Source organism: Petaurus breviceps, unplaced genomic scaffold, assembly GCF_028583685.1.
Source record: "Petaurus breviceps papuanus isolate PSGF00001 unplaced genomic scaffold, PetGlider_PUasm1.0 225, whole genome shotgun sequence".
NCBI lineage: Eukaryota > Metazoa > Chordata > Mammalia > Diprotodontia > Petauridae > Petaurus > Petaurus breviceps.
This window is the reverse complement of record NW_027185889.1, coordinates 57864-80678: the sequence shown is the minus strand read 5'-3', so window position 1 is coordinate 80678 and position 22815 is coordinate 57864. Positions and strand designations below refer to the sequence as shown.

The window sequence follows — 22815 nt, the reverse complement described above, 5'->3', positions numbered from 1 at the left end:
GAAATCTTGTCTAACTTCTCTAACATCCATCTTCAAGGCAACCAGGGACTTCTTGGATTGGGAAAGCAATAAAACACAGGACTCTTACTAAAAACTGAAGGAGAATGCTCCCTAATAGACAACTGGAACTTACTTCCATTAGATGAATGAGTCACAGAATTCAAGAACATGTGGATGCCTCATCCTTCAAATGGAAGAATTTTAATTGGATTTGGCAACTAACACATAATCCCCATTCAATATAAGCCATCTTTAAACAATTCGATTTATTTACATGTTGCTCCACCCACCCTGACCCCATTAAAATTTAAGTTCTTCAAGGGAAAAGACTATGCCCTTGTACTTAGCACAAATGCCTGGCATATAACAAATACTTAATAAACATTTGTTGACTGAATGATTGATTGATTTCTATCACGCATCAAAAACCAAATAGTTCTTCTACTCCATTTAGACGGATGAAACTTTTACTAGAATATAGTGTTGTGACCAGTTCTGGGCTTGAGAACTTGAAGGAATACAGGAAATTTGAAGGAGTTTCAAAGTACCACTAAAATTATTAATGGGTTAGAAAATAGGACTTCTGAGGAAACGCTAAAGGAACAGAAATTATTTATCCTGGAGAAGTCTGGGGGGATATGTTAACAGGCTTAAAGTTTATGAAAGGTTATTATGTAAAGAATGGTAACCAGCTGTTTTCCATCTCCTATGAACACAAAGAGAAAACAGACCAGAGCTGCAGCATGATGAATTTAGGATAGCTATACAAGGAATTTCCTGACAATGTTTGAATTGAACACTGACACTGAACCCCAAGTAAATCTTGGACATTATTTCCTATGTTTGTAACTATGATAAAAGTGGGGGGAAAGGGAAGGTATGTGGTTGGAGGTTATCTCTTTATTGACCTATGTGATAGTAATGGCAATTAAAGATTCCCCTGTATTGGCTTGGTTTTTCAAATTGATTGTATTAAAACCCAGAGCTTGTTAATCCCACCTGTGGGATGGACTTGTTGATGTGAAAAGAAAGTCCTGAACTGGGAGGAGCTGGTGACGTAGATTTGGAGGGACAAGAGAGAGGCAGAAGACCTTTTTTTTTTTGGAAGCAGCACCTCATGGAGTGAGAGAGACTAAGAGAATTGCTGGTGGCCGCTTTGAATTGCCCTGGACTTTTGAGACCTGTCCCCTGAGCTGCCAAGGACTGAGGAGACATGGCTGTTTTGCTGGTACTTTGTCTGTCTGTTTTGATGTTATTTTGCCAGATTTGTCCACTGGTGAAAGACTGTCCTGTTGAAGAAGTCCTGGAACCTGGCTGTTCACTAAGAAGCCCTGAGACTGTCCTGCAGACAGAGAGTGAATACTGTCCACTGGTGAAGGACAGTGCAGGGGTCTGGAGACTGTCTTGCAGACAGAATGAATACTGTCCACTGGTGAAGGACAGTGCTGTTGTTGCAGGGGTCTGGAGACTGTCCTGCAGACAGAGTGAATACTGTCCACTGGTGAAGGACAGTGCTGTTGTTGCAGGGTTCTGGGAGCCTTTCTGTTGGTTCAGAAGCCCTGAAGAAGGATTTTCTTGTTGTATGTTTACAGAAATCCTGGGAGAGGGCTTTGCTAATGTGTTCAGGGGTTCTAGGACTGTTCTACAGACAGAGGATAAAATCATGAAGTGATTGGCAATGTATCTTATGGCCTTGCTAAGCCTTGTCTCCCCAGGAACTAAGATTGCTGAGAGCTTGCCTCGTGTCAAGATGAAGAAAAGACCTCCATTTGGGTATTAAGTGCTGTGTTTAAACTTGATGTAATTCTGGGGTAGATTCAATTGTGATCCAGGGGTGGGGAACTTTTGACCTTATGTTTGGAAACTAATCTCCATTTGAGAAGAGGAGCTTTGTGGTGGATAGCCTAGGGGTGGAGAAGTATTTAGAACAGAGACTTTGTAATTGATTGAATGATTGGAAGGTCCTGGGGTGGGGTAGTCCTTGGAGATTATTTAATCACATTTAGTAAATGCTGTATTTGGAATGATGTCATGTTTTGATCTTCTCTGTTCTTGGTTGGTCACTGAATAAAATGGAGAGCACCTATGCTGGTATTCTGAACCTTGGGAAGTTGCCTTTCCTTGGCATTACATTACAACCTATCAGAGAATTGGAAGAAATCTCAGAGGTCATCAAATGCAACTACTACTTAAAAAGGACCCTCAACAAATGGCCATCTGAGCCTTTGTTTGAAACTCTCTTGGGATGGGAAGCCTAGCCCATTCCAAAGTGGTGCCCCCAATCAATAGCTGTCTTTCCTGTACTAGCTGCATTAATTTTATTTATATAAAATCTTTTTGATTTGATCAGAGAGCCACCAACTACAATCTTTTTGATAATATGGCGAACCTCCAGGTTTTATCATCTGCTTTGCCACTGCCTCCTTAGGTCCTACAGGCCTTACCTTACTTTGCTGCAATGCTGCCTAGACCTCTAGCCACTGTCATCTGATTGACCAAATAGTCCATAGGTTCTGAGCCTTGTCATCTGCCCCACTACTGGATCCTTATGATTTCCAGGACTTTTTACCCATCCTCAAAGTAAACTGTCATATTTCTTGTCTCCCCGAATTAGACTACAAGCTCACTGAAAGCAGGACTATCTTGCTTTTGTATCCGTATCTTTAGGGCCAAACATACTGTTTGGTACACAATAAGTTGATAATTAAGGTTTTTTCATTAATTCTACCCAAAAGGTCACTAAAATGCCCTTAGATACAGTAATACCACTCCTAAGTATATGCTACAAAGAAATCAATGCATCTAATGGTCCACATATATACCACAAACTGACTTTTTGTTCGGTATTTAACAATCAATTAGTTATGTCGTGTTTGTGAGACATGTATATATACATATACATACATGTCTCACACATATATACATATATACACTATAAGTCAAATGTACATAGATGTGATTGTGATTAATAAACTATAAATATAACTTGATTCCTAATTTTTTCTGTCATTACGTATTTTTCAATCAATGGATATTAATAGTCATTTCTATCACAAGGATGTCCATGTAATGTGGTGACAGCAAAAAAAACTCCTGATTGTGAAAAATCTGGAATAGAACTGTAACTAGGATAGGGTAGCTGAGGATTTTAACAAGTGCACTGACATAGGAAATGAGGTCCCCTGCTTGGGTGCTTATGCTCTGAAAGCATCCACTGCAATGGAAATGAGTAGGGGGTTGGGGATAAGGTAAGAAGACAAGAAAGGGAGAAAGGAGTCAAGAAGACTTATATTTCCTGTGAAACTCCTCTGCATCACAGCTGCTGTACCCCCAAATGTTTTAATTTAAATGAAAATATGAAGGAATTCCTAGTTAAAATTCTGAGGCTGGAAACCATGAGACTAGATGATTCGTAAAGATCTTTACAGGAAATGTGATATAATGGAAAGGATGCTAAAACTGAAGTCGGAGGACCTGGGTTTACACTCAAGCTCAATTCTTACCAAGGGTGTAACATCAGACAAAATCACTTAACTTCCATTGGTCTCAGTTTCCCCATCTGTAAAATGAAAGAATCAGGCCAGCTGATTTTAAGAGATTTCTTCCAGATCTGATATCTACAATGCTATTGCTATAAAATGTTTTCTCTCAGTCGAATGCAAGTTCCATTGAGTCCCAACTCAAACCTCACCTCCTACAGGAAGCCTTCCCCAAACCCTCTTAATTACAGGGCCTTACCTCTGTTAATGATTTCTATTTGCGCTGTATATATTTGTTTGCGTATCATCTACCCCATTAGACTGTAAGCTCCTTAAGGACAGGGACTGTCTTTTGTCTCTCTTTGTATCCCCAGCTCTTAGCACAGCTTGGCACATAGTAGGTACTTAATCAATGTTGATTGCTTGAGGACAGGGGATTGTTTTTCATTATTTTCTTTTGGACTGAGCATACATGTAGAGCTGGAATCATCTCCAAGACAATCTACTCCAAATCCCTCATTTCACAGATGAAGAAACCAAAGCCCAGGGAGGTTTAAATGACTGACCTAAAGTTACACCCCTACTAAGTATCTGATATGGGACTGAAACTTAAGTTATCTGATTGCAGAGCCTACGTTCTTTCCATTGTTACCAGCGCCCTAAAACAGTGCCTGGCACCTAATGAGAATTAGATTCGCTTTGTTTTGGTTTTTTTTTTAACTGAATTGCATGCTAGGAGATTAATTTCTTAGACCGCTGGGGAACTGAGATTCGAACCCTAAACCTAAAGATAGCATTCTTTCCATCAAGTCACACTTCCTCCCCTACAGGAGGCAGCGTTGCTCACCTGAATTTTCTCCAGGTCCCTCCAGGGGGCGCTCCTCCCAGGGCGCAGGCGGAGCTTCTACAAAGAGTCCTTGCCATCTCAGAGCTTTCATTACCTTGTCAGGGGACCCCTCCACGAAGCGCTCCCACAAGTTCTCAGTGTAAAACTCCACAGTGTGGGCGTTGGCTATGGGGATGGCTTTGCGAAGAAATTGCAGCAGCTCCCACAGCTTGCCGCGCAGGACGTCCAGGTCCCAGGACTCCGGGAGCGCACTGGCGGACGCCATGACAGTCTCCTTGCCGTGCTGCAGGTGGAGCCCCGGCGTAACGAGTGGCACGCCGAACCTCTGACGAGCCTCCAGTTCGATTGCCTCTTCCTGATGACGCACTTGGCTCCGCGACTGCTTCTGGGCCCAGAGGAGCAGGAACTTGGCCCCGGCAAAGGGAGCTGAGGTGGTGCAGGACAGAGGGGCCCGGGCGCGGGGCAGGCCGGCCGGACTCCTCGTATTCAAGAAGAAGCGGCATCAACTGCAACGGGCATGGAGGGCGAACTCACGGAATGTTTTCTCCGGCACGATGATTTACAGCGGCCATGACCATAAGGGACACCTGGGTCGGGTCCCGCCTCCTACCCCTGCAGGCTGTGGTACCCGGCGTCTGGCACAGGGCCTGGTGCGTGTTGTTGCGGAATCGTTTTTCAGTTGTGTCCGACTCTTTGTTATCCCATTTTGGGGCAGAGATACTGGAGTGGTTTGCCATTCCTTCTCCTCCTCATTTTACAGATGAGGAAACTGAGGCAAACAAGGTGAAATGACTTGCCTCGGGGTCACATAACTACTAAGCATCTGATGCCGAATTTGAACGCATGTCCTCCCGACTCCAGGCACTGTGTTCAATGGCGCCACCTTAGCTGCCCCTCTAGGACAAAGCTTAGTAAGTGCTTGTTTGCTTATTGGTCCCTTACTTTACCTCTCTGTATCCTCAGGTATCTCTCACCAAGATGAGAAGATGCAGAGAAGGTTCTGAACTGCCTTCGTGGAGGGAGTTTCCTGCAGCAGTGGAACAGCAGGTCCTGTCCCTATGAGATGATGTTTGTAAATACAAATATGCAGTGTCTTGTACATAGTGTGTGCTTTTAGAAACGCTCCTACTTTCCTTCCTTTCCCTATGAGATAATATTTGTGAAGGGGTTAGTACAGTGCATGGCACTTTAGTGGAGTCAGATAAATGTTTATTATCTTTCCCTATAAAATATTCTCTTACCTAACACCCAGACGTCATGAGTATAGGGTGTATATAAAGGAGCCCTACCTACAAAATGAGAGGACTGAAAGCCAGCCAGGCTTAGAGTCAGGGACTGTCAAGGTCCACCTACTTCTTGATTCCTTCTGGCTTTGTAACCTTGGTCTAGTTATTAACCTCCTTGAGTTCTGCATGTCAAACAGGTGGGTCACAACACTCCTGAGAGAAACCAGATTAAAGTGTTAATTGGGTTTAGAGTCAGGAAGACCTGAATTCAGATTTAGCCTCCAAAATGTAGTTGCTATATCATGATGGGCCAGTCACTTAACTTATGTTTACCTCGGTTTGCTCATCTGTAAAATGAGGATAATAATAGCAACAACTGCTTCCAAGGGTTGTTGTGAGAGTTAAATGAGATAATAAGTGTAAAGCCCTTAGCACAGCACTTGGCACATAGTAGGTGCAATGTTAGCTATTAATATTAGTATTAGTATAAAATATTTAGCAAAACAAGTAAAAATACAGTAGAGCATAGAAAATGTTAATATTTGGTTTTCTAAGTCAGTATATGGCCTGCATGGATCCTTACATATAGTTTAGTGACCTGTTTTATTTTAGCTTGCTATTACTGGTACAGAGAAGGCATGAAAATATGGTTTCTTTTCCCAAACTATATCCAAGGGCCTTAATGTTATCTGAAAGTGCTATATACTGTTCTCTACTCAGCTCCACTGAAGTCAGTCCAGGGAAGCCAAAGGAGTACATTGCCCTGAGGGGAACCAGACTGTGGAAGTTACCCTTTAGGTTCTACTGGGGCAGCCAGGTGGTGCAAGAGGTAAAGCATTGGACTTGGATTCAGGAAAATCTGAGTTCAAATCCAATCTCTCATTGATACTTAGGAACCATGTCACCTTAGGCAAGTCACTTAACCCTCTGCTTACCTTAGTTTCTTCAACTTTAAAATGGGGATAATAATAGCACCTATTTAAGTGTTGTTGTAAGGATGAAATGAAACAGTTACATCATGGGAGGCCAGCTGAGGAAAGAGAAGTCAGGGTCAGCAGTTTTTAGACTAAACCCATATGCATCCCGAGGGGTCCGAAGTCCACTGAATCGAAATCATTTTCATCTGGTATTTACCCAATAGAATAGGTCCTCACCAGGCACTGAATCAGGCTCTGTGGAGTTAGAAGGAGATGCTGACAAACAAAAACAGCTTTGCTCTAGTATCACACATTTAGAAGTGGGAAACACCTTAAAGTCTATTATTTTACATGTATTACATTTCACACCTGAGGAAACTTGGACACAGGTTAAATATCTTAAGGAAAGTCACACTGGGAGTCGGAGAAGAGTTGGGATTCAAAGCCAGGTTCTCTGACTCCCTCATGCTTGCTTCTGTGTCCTTGCTATAGAATGAAGAAAGTACTATCTGTAGAACCTACTTCCTAGAGTTATTGGGAAGAAAGCAATTTATTAATTTTAAAGAACTGTACAGATATGGGCTTTTGGTATCATGCATGGTTATCTTTGGGAACATCGTCAGCTCTTGATAAGGTCATGCATGAGATTTGAAGCCATTTTCAAATATTTGATAAAACTTTTGAAGAGATTCAATGGGATGATTTTTTTTTTTACTTTCAGTTTATGGTGGAGGTAGTGGCTAATAGACCATTGTATTTAGTATTAGCCCACCAAATCCTAGCTTATGGGCAAGCTTGGGAAAGTCAATCTCTCAGGACCACACTTTCTTTTTGAAAATGAGGGAGTTGGTCTGGATGTTCTGTAAATTCTCTTAGCTCCAAATCCTGTCTTCCTAATATCCAAGGACTCAGTTAAGGTCTCTTGATGCAAAGAGGATTTTGTTTTGATTGCCTAATATAATAAAATAATGTAAATAGTAAGCATTGTCTCATTTCCTTACTTTCTTAAGTTCTCTAGATACAGATACATACACAGTCATGCTAGCCTAATTTCTCCTTTCTATAACAAAGAACTCAAGTTCTTTAAACTCAAGAACTCAAGCTGTTTAAAGAGCACGACATCCTTGCTGTTGTTTCTTACCGTTCTTTAAAGTTGAAATGATATAAAACTTGTCCTTTGTGATAATGACTGGTTATGAAAATTATGTTTAATTTTTAATGTGATTGGTTTAAATATTAGATTCATAGTTGACTAACATCTGTTTTTCCCCTTTGTTAACATTAACTTGTTGCTCTTATTTTCTTCAACTTAGGACAAAGATTTGCATTTCAGAGGAAACAAAAGATTCAGCAAGAATGCAAGAAATTGCTAAGGAAAGAAAAAAAGGCACAGATTTCACAAGAGTCTCAGTTTACAAAAAGATACCCAGAGCATTTAAAACATCTGTATTTAGCTGAAGAAGAAATGCTCAGGAGACGACATAAAAAAGAAAAACAACCTTTGCCAGAAGAATGTAGCACAACAGTGAAGTATGTGTTCTTTCTCTCTTGTTTAAATACTGGAAATTAAACCCATGCTTTGTTGATAGAGAGATTGTGAAAATTTTATGAAAGAATGACATTTTTCTAACTGAGTTTGTAAAATGCTTGTAATTAAACAAAATGTAGTTGTAGCATATTTGAATGAATTAGGAGATAAGATGGTTTAGAAGAAAGAGCATTGCACTGGGAATAAATATATTTAGGTTCAGGTCTTAACCACTAACAGTGTACTCTGATGACCTGGGAAAGTCTTATTAGCTGTTCTGTGACTCAGATTCTTCATCTGAAAAATGATAAAGCTATAAATCTCTGAAGTTCCTTACAGATTAAAATTCCATGACTTTAAATTTCATATTATAAATGAAGAGAATTGGGCAAAGAACTCTATAACCTCATTTTTGCTCTTTTCATTTTTCTCATAACATTTTTTTAATTGACATAGACCATAGTTCTTCTCTGACTATAAAACTGCTATCCAGTGAAAAGTGCTAAGGCATAGAAAAATATGAAATAAGAGAAAAATGTTCTTTGGAAGGTACTGTAGGTGAAGTTGACTATGATTATGTACAAAGCATAATGTGATAACCCCAAAGGAGGTAAAAATTGTTACCTGATTTTAGAAATAGGAGAAGTCATTTCTAACTAGCTAAATAAGCAATAATATCATTGAGGTGGTAACATTCAAATTGAAACTCGAAGGTTATTCAGAATTTCAGCAGGTAGGATGAATGGTGATAAAGGGGGGAAAGGAAAAGCATTTCAGATGAATGGAACGGCCATGTGTTTGACTAGAGTATAGACCTAAATGACTCGTCGATAGACACAAAATCAGAATGGGTCACTTGTGTGATGTGGCCACCAGAGAACTTCAGTTCTCAGATTCAGTGCTTCATTAAAATAGGGGTAGCTTTGAGAAGTGATGTGAAAGGCCTGCTACTGGGGCAGCTAGGTGGCACAGTGCATAGAGAACCAACCCTAGAGTCCTGACCTGAGTTCAAATCCAGCATCAGACACTTAACACTTACTAGCTGTGTGACCTTGGACAAGTCACTTAACACCAATTGCCCTACATTCCTCCTCCAAAAGGCAAAAAAAAAAAAGTCCTGCTGTTCTCTGCCTTGGTGATACTGTATCTGGAGAGTGGTGTTTAGTTCTGCACAGCACATTTTAGGAAAGACTGACAGCCTGTAGTGTAAAGAGCCGGATAACGAGCATGATGAGGAGTGCCAGGTTCGTGCCAAGAATCAGGTGAAGGAACTATGTTTATCCTGGCAAAGGGAAGACTCAGCATAGAAATAATGGTTGCCTTCTAGCAGTTAAAGAGCCATGATGTGGAAAGTAAATTAAACTTGTTCTGTTTAGCCTTAGAAGGCAGAAATAGGAGGAGTAGGTAGGAGTTACAGAGAGGAAGAGTTAAGCTTTTTAAAGAAAAACTTCTTTGAGCTATTCAGAAATAGAATGAACTACTTTTCTTTAAGCAAAGACTAAATGGCCCCTTGTTGGGAGTGTAGTGGAAATTCTTTTGGTTACTGGTTGGACTAGATGGTGTCTGAGATGGAGGAATGTTAGCAGACAGAAAAGAGAGATTGAGACCAGATTTAAGAGGGCTTCAAACACCAAGATTTGCTCTATGGTTAAAGTAGAGTTCTCAATTTAGAATTCATGATCATTTGAAGGAAGAGCTGGTCTGATTTTTACCTTTACTTAAGGAAACAAAGAATTAGAGTGAGCAGGTTAATGGTAACAAAAAGCAAAAACTGTTGGGGATGAGGGAATTTTGAAAATGTCTATTATCAGTACTAGACAAGAATTAAGTGGTTTGATACTAATTACAAGTAGTAGAGGAATCTAAGAAAGGAATGAGAATTGGTGTAGTCATGGAAGTCTGGTAAAATGGACAGGTGAAAATGACTGGAGTTTTGGATGTCCTAAGTTCTACTAGTATAAAGTATATGTGATTGGTCCCTCCAGCACTGGCATCAATATTGTCATCCATTATATCATTCTTAAAAAGGCCTCTATATAATAACACTTCTTGGATTTATGGTGTGTGATATGCAAACCCTTTTTGAACTGGTTTATATTTCAGGCCTGTAACATCTCTTTACTTAATACCTTGACACATTATTTACTACCTATTGTGTAGTGTTCTATTGTGATGTCAAACCTCTAGAACTGTCCCTAGTTTTATTAAACAGTGGGAATCTGTCTGCCTAGCAATTTGTTATTAGCCAGTTTTAGTTGCCTTTTGTCCTTGAGAGTCATAAAATGTCTTTTTAAAAATTCTATAATTGCAACTTTTCATGAAATGAGATGCTTACAGATTTATTTGTTTGTGACTTGAGTTTAATGAATATCAGTGTTTTTATTTTACCTTGATAACTTTTTTTTTTAAGCAGTTGGGGTTAAGTAACTTGCCCAAGGTTACACGGCCAATTATTTTGTGTGGGTGTTAAGTATCTGAGGCCGGAACCAATCCTGGGTCCTCCCGACTCCAGGGCCGGTGCTCTTACTCACTGCACCTCCTAGCCACCCCAGATAACTATTTTAATTTGCTTTTTACAGCCCTACTGCCACTCCAAAAATAAATAAGAAAAAAACATCAAACCAAAAGGCAAAAGAAGAATGTGAACAGGTACAAGCTAAGAAACAGGCAAAACCTACTTTTTTATAAAACAATTATATGTTTCAAAATATTTTCACAGAGTTAAATTATAAGCTTGACCTTTCATTCAAGGTATTATTTTATCTCTCTGACTATTTACAATGCATTGCAAATATTTGTGTTTTAATGAATGAAGGGAATAAAATCTCACAAATTTATCAGTCCCTTTGCGCTACAAATATGATCCATTAATCTGCAGAACTCTAGGATTAACTCTTAGGACTAATGAGAAATCAAATTCAATTTGACCACTGAGAAAAACATAGTTTTTGCAGTATGTTGAAACAGTGTTAGGAGATGACGAATATAAAAACACTTAAATTATTATTACTCAGTGGCATGATGATAAGAAGATTAAAAGGTTTATAAGTTACAAAACAAAATTAAATTAAATTATGGAATACTATAAATGGAGCGATGTTAAAGATTATTTTTTCATAACCTCTTTTTCTTAATAGTTCATAAAACTGATGATTGTGGTGAAACAGTATTTCTCTATGGAGCTATTGAAACTCGTGATTTATTACATTATGTTTTTTTCTAATCATACAATATTAATCATATTCTGAAATAGGATACCATATGAAGGAAATGAATGCTCCACTATAAAAAAATTGTATATTTTTTCTTTTCATTATCTGGAACTAGAAGCTTTCCAATCAATAAATGTTGACCTATATACTTGGAATTCAGTGTTTGAAAATGGTAATGTGAAAGTTACTGCCATTACTGTGGTAAAAGCTAGACTATTGAAAGTTTCAATGAAGGATCCAAATTGATTACAAACATATTAAGTTTCATTTGACTTTGTGGACATTCCACAGCTATAAAATGTTCTCCTACATTGTTGGTTTTATCTACAAAGTAGGACAAGGTAAGTCTTGTCCCATGTAAGATTTTTGCATAATATACAACCTTGGTGCATTTATCAGAATTATGAAAGTAGAAATCATGATAAATAGAAATAGTTTTTTTTTCCTAAAAAGATAATTGTATTAGAGTTAAGGCTGCTGCAAAAAATAAAATATGATCTATTTTAAAATCTCAGTATAATGTGATTTTTTTATAACTGGTTTTATATAAGATGATATTACACATAAGTTATATTGAAAGGATTTGTATCTTTGTCTAACTGTGGAAGCTATTAATCTATATTTGTAAATACATTGGTTATTTATCAACACGTAGGAATTAAAGACATTTACTAAAGCATTGTACTATGTACTAAGTGCTAAGGCTGAAGATAGTAGTAAAGTGGGACAGTTGGTGCTGTCGAGGAGCTTACATATTGATTTGGGAAGATAATACATAAGAGAAAATCCAGTTACCGGGTGAATGAAAAGGCCCCTAAGTCATAAGGAGATAGGGCAGGGGTGGGGAACCTTCGGATTTGAGGCCACATATGGTCCTCTGGTTCCTCAAGTGCATCCCTTTGACGGACTCCAAATGTCACAGGACAAATCTCCTTATTAAAAGTATTTGTTCTATAAAACTTGGACTCAGTCAAAAGACTGCACCCAAAGACCTGGAAGGCTACAGGTTCCCCACCCCTGATTGGTTGGGGATAGCAAAGCCTCCAGGACTAAGTCAAGTGACAGTGCCAGAGTCCAAAAGGATATAGAGAAAAGGTAGAAGGGAAGGCCTGGTTATCTTCCAGTTCACTCAGAGGAATAGAGAATTCTCATCCAAGCAGAGTTAGCAGTTGAGCCACTAAGCTGGGTTTTGGGCAGCATAGGGAGAGGGCCTTTAAAATTCAGGAAATTAGAATAAATAAAATTGACATTAAGAAATACTTAAGGGGCAGGTAGGTGGTGCAGTGAATAGAGCACCAGCCCTGGAGTCAGGAGGACCTGAGTTCAAATTTGGCCTCAGACACTTGACACACTAGCCATGTGACTTTGGGCAAGTCACTTAACCCCATTTGCCCTCCAAAAAGCAAAAAAAAAAAAAAATACTTGAAAGACAAATTTTATGTTTCACTTTTCCTAAGTCTTCAAGTAACAGAATTTATTGCAGGGTTTCAGTGTGGGTAGTTTCCCTCTGCTCACATAGGTTGCAATCTCTCTGCAACTTCATGAATAGTCTTTGAGGGTTTCTGCAACCAAAAAATTAATCACACTTCAGCCAGCCGATGGACTGGGCTGATTCTTAGATGACAGACATATAAGTTTCACTGAAAGCTTTTCCAGCTCAGTATGATTTGCTGCTGTTTGTGTTCCTTTGGCTCAGCCTTCAAGAACCCAGGGTCATTTCAGGGCTATTTAGAATAGTTCCAGTAAATGGAGGACTTTCTCTCCTAGATTGGACAATTAAATAAACTAAGTAAATAAAGTAAAAAAAAATAAGCTAAATAAAATAAGTCTAAGGTAGAATCTTGGTCTGTTTTTTCAGGATTGTAATATAGAGAGCATAATAGTTAAAAAATAATGGCTCACATACTTATTACTTCTTATACATTATCTTGTGTCATTCCGACAACTTTGTGGCACGTACTGGGAAGGATGATAGAAGGGAGGAAGATTGAGGGAGAGGGTAGTTAGAAGCAATCGCTTTTGAAAAGGGACAGGGTCAGTAAAAAATGGAACAAGTGGAGGGGTGGGAATAGGATGGAGAGAAATATAGTTAGTCTTTCACAATATAACTGTTATGGAAACGTTTCGCATAACCACACATGCACAACCTGTATTGAATTGCTTGTCTTTCCAGTGGGGGTGGGTGAGGAGGGAAGAAGGAAAGAATCTAGAAATCAAATTTTTAAAACACATTTTTCATAATGTTTTTTACATTCAGTTGGGAAATAAAATATACAGGCATTGGAGTATAGAAATCCATCTTACCCTACTAGGATGTTGGGGGGGTGGGGGTGGGGAAGGATATAAGAGAGAGCAGATTGGGGGAAGGGGCATTCAGTAGGCTTGCTATCTTGGATTGGGGGTAGGGGGAAGATGGGGAGAAAATTTGTAACTCAAAATCTTGTGGAAATGAATGTTGAAAACTAAAAATAACTATATAGAAAATTTAAAAAATTTCAGATTACACACACATGCTACTAATGATTAAGACATTTGTTAATTTCAGGGGTTTAAGAAAAGAAAACATGAAAGAAAGAAAAAAGCACAATGCTGCTACAAAAAAAATGGAGTCCTAAAAAATATTGAGCAAAAGGACTAAAAAAAGGTCAACCAATGCTGAACTTACAAATGAAACATTTCATAAGCACACAAGAATTTATATAAATATGCAGTAGCGAGGGTGAGAAGGCGAGAGGATGAGTAGAAAGGGCAAAACAGCACAGATTTATGTCAAAAAGTTTTTATGAATTTCCTTAATGGGAATAACATTGTTGGACTCTACATAAAGTTGTTTTTTTTCCCCAATCCTTGCAAATTTGAGTAGGCTGTGATCCCAATCACAAAGCAAGTTAAAAAAAAAAAAACAAAGCATTAACTTCCATAAAATGATGTTAGGGAATTAACAAATTGTACAGTGTTTTTGGCAAAGAATTGAGAGAAAGTACAATTGAAGCAGAGGCCAAAAAGATTTTTTTTAAAGTGAGATCTGTGAGTTGAGTTAAGTGAAGTATAGAGGTAAAACTGACTCCTGGAAAGTCTTGGAGGAGTGGATGGTAAATCGTGCCGAAATCTAATACTCATAATACTAATACTAATACTTTTGGCTCAAAAGGCCAAAATTTGGCTCTGATAGTGAAGACAGCACATCATGAAATGGCTATGATCCCTTACTGGATTGCTCTACAGAGATTACATCTGCAATACTGAATAGTATAATAATATATAGAATAGAATAGAATAGAATAATGACACTTCATTAGGCAAAGGGCCAAATATGATGAAGATGGGGGTTATATGAATAGAGAGGGAGCCATCAGTAAAATGAGTAAAAAGTTTTGAATGTAGTCATGTTGATAAATCAGTCATTTATCATCTACCTTACCCTTTCCCTCTTGTCAACACATTTTAAAATATTATTTTTTTGAAACAAACACAATGGACCAGTACAGTTGTGACCTGGTTCAAGAAAGTATTGTGGAAAAGGATCGCTGAGCTTTAACAGGAAGGGAACTCCCAGGACATTTAATCCAATCTCTCCATTTTACATTTGAGGAAACTGAGGCCTACATTAGTTAACTGACCTACCCAAAATGAAATGAGTAGTAAATGTCAGAGATGGTATGTGAATTGAGGTGGTCTGTCTCCAGAGCACTTTATGCAGTGCCACCATTAAATATTCAGTGGGGCAAAATGGGAAGTATGTTCAATGGATGAGAGTGTGAATCCTGCTTCACATACTTACTGTGTGACCAAATCATATTAATGTCTCAGAGCCTTATTTTTCTCATTAGAGTAGAAGATCTTTGAAGGTAGGGATACTTTCACCTTTATATCCTGAATGCCTAGTACAGTACCTGGCACACTGCAGATGCTTTCATTCATTTCCACAAGATTTTGAGTACAAATTTCTCACCATCTTTCCCCTACCTACCTACCACCCCAAAACAGTGATCCCACTGTATACCCCCTCTCCCAATCTGCTCTCTCCTATATTCTCTCCCATTCCCCCTCCGGCTTTCCAGTAAGCCACGATAGATCTCTAAACCCCAGTGCCTGTATACCTTATTCTCAAGTTGCATGTAAAAAAAATGATAATATATTTTTTTAACATTTGATTTTAAAACATTGAATTCCAGATTCTTTCCCTTCCTCCCTCCTCACCCACCCTTACTGGGAAGAAAAGCAATTCAATAGAGGTTGTACATGTGTAGCTATGCAAAACATTTCCATAGTGGATATATTGTGAAAGACTGACTATATTTTCCTCCATCCTACCCCACCCCTACTTGTTCTATTCTCTACTTTGACCCTGCCCCTGTTCTTTTTTTAAATTTTTAATTGTTTTGGTCTTTATTAATATGTTTGTTTACTTTTAGTTTACAGGATTCAATTCCACAATTCCTTGAGTTTCAAATTTTCTCACCCTCCCAACCCTGTCCATTTTCAAAAGTGTGTGCTTCTAACTTCCCTCCCTCCCAACTTGCACTCCCCTCCATTATCTCCCCTATCATCCCCTTCCCCCCTACTCTCCTGTAGGGTGAGTTACCTTATTTAGTGTGTATGTCATTCCCTCCTTAAGCCAAATTCTTCTCATTTTTTTTTAAGCAATCGGGTTAACTAACTTGCTCAAGGTTACATGGCCAGTTATTTCTGGGTGTGGTGCTGAGTGTCTGAGCCCAGGATTCGATCTCCAGGTCATCCCAACACTGGAGCCGGTGCTCTTACTCGCTGAGCCACCTGGCCGCCCCTTAAACCAAATTCAATGAGAGTAAGGTTGACCTATTCCCTTTTGCCTTTCTGTTCTTCCCCTCCATTGTAACTGTTTTCCCTTGCCTCTTCTAAATGAGATAATTTACCCCATTCTGTCTCTCCCCATCTCCTCTCATTATATTCCTCTTTCACCTCTCAGTTTCACCTTTTAAGTATCATCCCTTTCTATTCAATTGATCCTGTGCCCTCTCTCTATGTATACCTGTACACATATATACACACAGTCACATATGTATTCATACACCCATATACCCTCCCATATAGACATATATGTACGTATGTATATGTGTGTGCATATATATTATGCACACACACACACACACACACACACAGAATTATATTCCCTTCAACTATCCCCATACTGAGAAAGTTTTGTAAGTTAAAATTATCGTTTTTCCATGTAGGAATGTAAATAGTTCAACTTTGATAATTTCCTTACTATTTCTTTTCACTGTTTTCTTTCTCATGCTTCTCTTGCTTCTTGTATCTGAATGTCAAATTTTCTATTCAACTCTGTTTTTTTTCATCAAGAATGCTTGAAAGTCCTCTATTTCATTGAATAACCACATTTTCTCCTGAAACATGATACTCAGTTTTGCTGGGTAGGTGATTCTTGGTTTTAATCCCAGCTCCTTTGACCTCCAGAATATTATATTCTAAGCCCTTCAGTCCCTCAGTGTAGAAGCTGCCAGATCTTGTGTTATCCATATTGTGTTTCCACAATATTCAAATTGTTTCTTCTTGGCTGCTTGTAATATTTTCTCCTTGATCTGGGAACTCCAGAACCTGGCTATAATATTCCTAAGAGTTTTCTTTTGGGGATCTTTTTTCAAGAGGTGATGGGTGGATTCTTTCAACCTCTATTTTGCCCTCTGGTTCTAAAACATCAGGGAAATTTTCCTTGAAAATTTCTTGAAGTGTGATTTCTACGTTCTTTTTTTGATCTTAGCTTTCAGGTAGTCCAATAATTTTTAAATTATCTCTCCTGCATCTATTTTCCAGGTCAGTGGTTTTCCCAATGAGATATTTCACATTACCTTCTATTTTTTCATTTGTTTGGATCTGTTTGATAGTATCTTGATTTCTCATAAAGTCACTAGCTTCCATTTGGTCCAATCTAATTCTGAAGGAATGATTCTCTTCAGTGAGCTTTTGAGATTCTTTTTCCATCTGGCAAGTTCAGCTTTTTAAGGCATTCTTCTTCTCTTTGACTTTTTGAGCCTCTTTTTGGCATTTGAGTTAATCTATTTTTTAAGGTGTTATTTTCTTCAGTTAGGTTGTCGACTCTCTTTTCCTGATTTTCTTGCATCATTCTCATTTCTCTTCCCAATTTTTCCTCCACTTCTCTTATTTGGTTTTCAAAATCCTTCTTGAGCTCCTCTATGGCCTGTAACCAATTCATATTTTTCTTTGAAGCTTTTGGTACAGGAGTTCTGACTTCATTGTCTTCTTCCTGTTCCGTGCTTTGATCCATTTTGTCCACAAAATAGGAATCTAAAATTGGATTGCTGTATTTGCTTTGCTTCCTTTGCTTGCTCATATTGTCACTCAATTACTTGATTTTTGAGCTTTTTGCCACAGTAAAACTCTGCTTCCAGAGAGGAAAGCTTTGTCCCAAATCACTGGGGTTTTTGTAGCTGCCAGTTGGGTAGGCCCTCTCTGAAGCCTCCATCAGCTCTGGCACCTGGTCACATGTAATAGTAATGGAATATAAAGATCCCCCTGTATTGGCTTGGTTTTCAAATGGATTGTGTTAAAACCCAGAGCTTGTTAATCCCACCTGTGGGATGGACTTGTTGATGTGAAAAGAAAGTCCTGAAGTGGGAGGAGCTGGTGACGTAGATTTGGAGAGACAAGAGAGAGGCAGAAGAACTTTTTGGAAGCAGCATCCTCGTGGAGGCAGAGAGAGACTGAGAGGATTGCTGAGGGCCACTTTGAATCGCCCTGGACTTTTGAGACCTTCCCCCAGAGCTGTCAAGGACTGAGGAGACATGGCTGTTTTGCTGGTACTTTGTCTGTCTGTTTTGATGTTGTTTTGCCAGATTTGTCCACTGGTGAAAGACAGTCCTGTTGTTGAAGAAGTCCTGGAACCTTTCTGTTGGCTAAGAGCTCCTGAGACTGTTCTGCAGACAGAGAGTGAATACTGTCCACTGGTGAAGGACAGTGCTGTTGTTGCAGGGGTCTGGGAACCTTTCTGTTGGTTCAGAAGCCCTGAAGAAGGATTTTCTTGTTGTATGTTTACAGAAATCCTGGGAGAGGGTTTTGCTAATGTTTTCAGGGGTTCTAGGACTGTTCTGCAGACAGAGGATGAATTAATGAAGACACTGGCAATGTATCTTGTAGCCTTGCTAAGCCTTGTCTCCCCAGGAACTAAGATTGCTGAGAACAAAAAGACCTCCATTTGGGTATTAAGTGCTGTGCTTAAACTTGTTGTAACTCTGGGGTAGATTCAATTGTGATCCAGGGGTGGGGAACTTTTGACCTTTTTGTGTTTTATGGTTGAACAAATGAATGTACTTTACTTATGTTTGGAAACTGATCTCCATTTGAGAAGAGGGGCTTTGTGGTGGACTAAATGAAGGTACAGCCTAGGGGTGGAGTAGTATTTAGACCAGGGACTTTGTAATTGATTGAATGAGTGGAAGGTCCTGGGGTGGGGTAGTACTTGGAGATTATTTAATCACCCTTAGTAAATGCTGTATTTTGAATGATGTCATATTTTGATCTTCTCTGTTCTTGGTTGGTCACTGAATAAAATGGAGAGCACCTATGCTGGTATTTTGAACCTTGGGAAGTTGCCTTTCCTTGGCATTACATTACATCACACACCCTAGAACCTCCCCCCTAGACAGCGATCCATATCCAAAGCAGGTTAAAGCAAGAGCAATTACCCTCAGAATGGTTGCTTGGTCCCCTTACAATCTGCAGGTCAGGAGCTCTGAAGGAGGCACACAATGGCTGTGCCTCAGCAATTTCTCCCACTGGGGGCAGAGGCCAGACCACACTCCTGGACCCCCTGTTCCCAAAGTCCACACTGACCTCTCACTTTATCTTTGGCATTTATGGGTTGATAATTCTGGATACTGCCACAGCTGCTGGTGATTCACTCTCAAGAAGTCCGCTCCAGCCACTGCTGGTCAGGGCCGTCCTGGGGCTAAAACCATAGGCTCCTGCAAGGCTGGGCTCTGTTCCCAGTGTGATGCGATGGACCCTTTATGTCCACCTGCCAGGCTGCCTTTAGAAGGAGATTTGTTTTTCTCTGTTACTTTGTGGGTTCTATAGCCCTAAGTTTGTTTAGAGTCATTTTTATAGGTATTTGAGGTGGTTATGTGGGGAGCACACGGAGTTTTCCTGCTTCTAAGCCACAATCTTAACTCTGCCCCCCCCCCCATTACTGAAAAGACAAGAAAACTCTGAATTGGATTGGGAAAAGTCAGACACAACTGAAAACAATTTGGCAACTACAACAAATTTCTGAGTGAGTCATCATCTTGTACCAGCTTGTGTAGGATAGCAAGATTTTTATCTCGTTTTCCCCTCACTCTAATTTTCCTGTAATCTGCCTTATGACTGTGTTTAGGTGGTATAATTCAATTTTATTATCTTAAAATACGAATACTCCCACTAATTAGGTTCCTATAGCAAGAAGAAAAGTGTATGAAATACTAACATATGTTAAATATTCTACATAGTATATGTAATAGCATTATTAATGAATAGTATATCCATATTAGTGCATAATAGTATATACACATCCTCACTAAGTGATAGTTTTATATCATTTCCCCTAAATGTAGACTATAGATCCAACAAATAACAAGTCACAGAGTCAAAGAATCATAGAATCTCAGTTGGAAAGGAATTCACTGATTATCTTACCCAAACTCCATTGGAATTCCCCATACAATATCTCTTAACAAGTGGTCATCCATTCATTGAATGAAGGCCCCTAGTCTCTTGAGACAGTCCATTCCATTTGGGGATAGCTTTAATTGTCAGAAAATCAGCCCAGTCTTTCAAAACAATAATAATTATAGCCAGCATTTATATAGCACTTTACATGTTATTCACTCATTCAGTCCTTACCACCACCTTGGGAGCTGTGTTATTATTATCCTCATTTTACAAATGTGGAAACTGATGCAGACAGAAGTAAATGATTTGCCCATAGTCACACAAATAGTGAGTTTCTTAGGCCAGATTTAAATCCAGATCTTCCTAACTCCAGGTCCAGTGCTCTAGCCACTGCGCCACATCAAACAAAGCTTAGTTTTGCCTTCTGGAGATAAAAAGAAAAAATAATTGAAGAATTCCTCTTCAATATCCTTCAAATATTGAAGATAGTTATCATAGAATCATAGGGTCATTAGACACTAAAAATAGACGTTGTTGTAGAGATCATTTGTCCTATACCCCCTCATATGACAGCTGAGGAAACTGAGACCCAGAGAAGTGAAAAAAAAATTGTTTCTAATCTATTTCTGCAAATCTGGGCAGGACATTTAATCTCTAAGAGCAGTATTAGCAATATTGCTTTAAGAACCACTTTGAGCAAGTAATAATTTTGACTGTTATAAATACCCAAATTAACTACAGAGGCCCTATAGAAGAAGACACTGTCTGCATTCAGAGAAAAAACTGATAAATAGAACTTTGAAAAGAATGATTTTATATACATATAATAGGGGGGAGGGAGAAAAGGAAAAAAATTTACATGATAACTTATATATTTAAAAGGAATATTGAGTTGTACATAATAGATTTACAATATTATTTTTCTATTCTATTATTATATTATAGAAATATTTGTTTTACTTCTTAAGTTGAGAATAAAGTATAAAGCTTTTTTAAAGACCCTCCAAGATCCAGCCAGAAACTCTCTAAGACTCTAAATTGTAGAGGTGGCACAATATGTAACAGTGTAGAAAAGTTCTTCATTGGGCAGTGCCTGCACCATTGAAATAAATCATGTTCATCTGTCTATCGTTAGCTCAGTTAAAAGCTTATAAAACTTTGAAGTGTACGATGATTTTTGGCATTGGCTGTATAGACTTACATGTGTACACATTGTCTTCCTGATAGAATATGAGCTCTTTGAGGGCAGGAACTGATCCATTTTTCTCTTTCTATCTCCAATACCTAGCATAGCACCTGCAACCCAGTAAGAGCTTACTAACTGCTTGATGATGGATTGAGACTGCTGTCTTTAACTGTTTATCAGTCTGTAGCTATTGGCATGGCAATAAAGACATGTCACATTGAAAAAGCACCTCTGGGTTTACAAACTACATTTTATGTCTGTTCTCTCATTTGACCCTTATAAAAATCCTCCTGCAAGGAAGGTATTAGAACTATCTCTGTTCTCATCCTCCGTGACTATGGAGGTGGTTGAAGCAGGAACTGTGGAGAACATAGAGCCTGGTCAGATAGTGAAGATGCCAAGGTCTTCATTGCACCCCAAGCTGTTGCTTAATCAGTTGTTCTGGACTTTGATGATCCTGGAAGAGAGAGTGAGACTGATGACTTTGTATAACTCTGCTTTATTTAAATTCAATTTACACGCAAGTCAAGACATCACTCTGTAATGTCACTGTGTGAACAACTACAATCACTGTCTCTGGGTTATGGCTAAAAAAATTCAGACTTAATGAGTTTAAGCAACTTGCCCAGGATCACACACTTTATTATTAGTAATAGCAGGATTGGAATCCATATCTTTCAGCATCTAAGTGAGGTGCCTACTCACTTAGATGCCTACAGGGCTTCTCAATTATTCTTCCCCATTGTTGGCAAGGGTCATAAGAAATGCAACAGATAAAATTAAATAAAGAAAAATGTTATGAAAAATTTCTCAAGTCTCTGAAATGGACAAATTTTCCCAAATTGCACCTGAAATATTTAAAATTGAACTTCTAAAAAGGAATAAAATAGCATCTAAGGAGCAATAATTTGGAGGTGTGATGCCATAAATTATATTCATTTTTGTCATCTTTTCTTTGATGAGAGCAAGCGTAATTTTTTTTTTTTTGGTCCCAGCTCACACACAGCAAGTGACAAAGCTGGGAAGGGAGCTCCAATTTCTTGTTTCCACTCTTGGGAAACCAAACTTGCTGCCTCAGTATTAGCAAATGAAGCAGCACTAAAAAATCCTTTTTCTTCTTCTATACAAGGTGCTGTTAACCACAATGTATTTTACTTTGGGGGCAGGCAGGTGACCTAGTGGATAGATTACTGACCTGGAGTCAGGAAGCCTTATCTTCCCAAATTCAAATCTGATCTGAAACACTTACTTGCTGTGTAACAAGTCATTTAACCCCATTTGTCTCAGTTTCCTAATCTGTAAAATGAACTAGAGAAAGAAATGGCAGGCCACTTCAGTACCTTTGCCAAGAAAACCCCAAATTGGGACACAAAGAGTCTGACATGACTGAAAAACAACTAAACAACAACTTTACTGTGATTTCTCCTAATATCCAAAGAAGGGAAATTCTGAATGGCATTTTAAGTTAACAAATGGTAAAATACAAAGTAAAAATGTGAAACTAAATACTTTTTCAGGGTTAAGGAGAAAACTGGTTGTGGAGCAAGAAGAGATCTCTGATTTTCACTGTCTTCTTCATTGGCTATCACGACTCTAGAAATTGTACCTCCAAAATTGGACAGGACAATGTGAGTTCCAAGTCCTTCTTTTCCCACTGGGAAATCAGGAAGTGCCTCTGGGCCTCTTGGTTCCAAGGCTGCTATGTACTTGTGAGAGATGAGGAAGTGCTGAGGGCCACAGTCTAGTTGCTAGCTCA

The 22815-nt window shown here is 38.8% G+C and overlaps 1 protein-coding gene and 2 long non-coding RNA genes across 9 annotated transcripts in view; 1 reads left to right on the top strand and 2 right to left on the bottom strand.

Annotated features, from left to right (window-relative positions):
• Positions 1 to 4594, bottom strand: part of METTL25 (methyltransferase like 25) — a 151679-nt gene extending 147085 nt beyond the window's left edge. For both annotated transcript variants that reach the window (XM_069095094.1, XM_069095093.1), the window contains exon 1: positions 4327 to 4594. In XM_069095094.1, the coding sequence (XP_068951195.1) occupies positions 4327 to 4591 (265 nt within the window). In that variant the 5' untranslated portion in view covers positions 4592 to 4594. The remainder of the gene's footprint in view (positions 1 to 4326) is intronic.
• A 244-nt stretch (positions 4595 to 4838) lies between these two features.
• Positions 4839 to 22815, top strand: part of LOC138166652 (uncharacterized) — a 59597-nt gene continuing 41620 nt past the window's right edge. Inside the window, exons 1-4 of one of the 4 annotated variants that reach the window (XR_011169686.1) lie at positions 4839 to 4976; positions 5290 to 5373; positions 7783 to 7999; positions 22577 to 22712. This is a non-coding gene — a long non-coding RNA (uncharacterized lncRNA). Of the gene's footprint in view, positions 4977 to 5289; positions 5374 to 7782; positions 10397 to 10576; positions 11719 to 22576; positions 22713 to 22815 lie in introns of those variants that run through there. The other 3 variants (XR_011169685.1, XR_011169687.1, XR_011169684.1) reach the window with 3 other exon arrangements.
• Positions 20670 to 22815, bottom strand: part of LOC138166651 (uncharacterized) — a 59444-nt gene continuing 57298 nt past the window's right edge. For all 3 annotated transcript variants that reach the window (XR_011169673.1, XR_011169677.1, XR_011169679.1), the window contains one exon: positions 20670 to 21516. This is a non-coding gene — a long non-coding RNA (uncharacterized lncRNA). The remainder of the gene's footprint in view (positions 21517 to 22815) is intronic.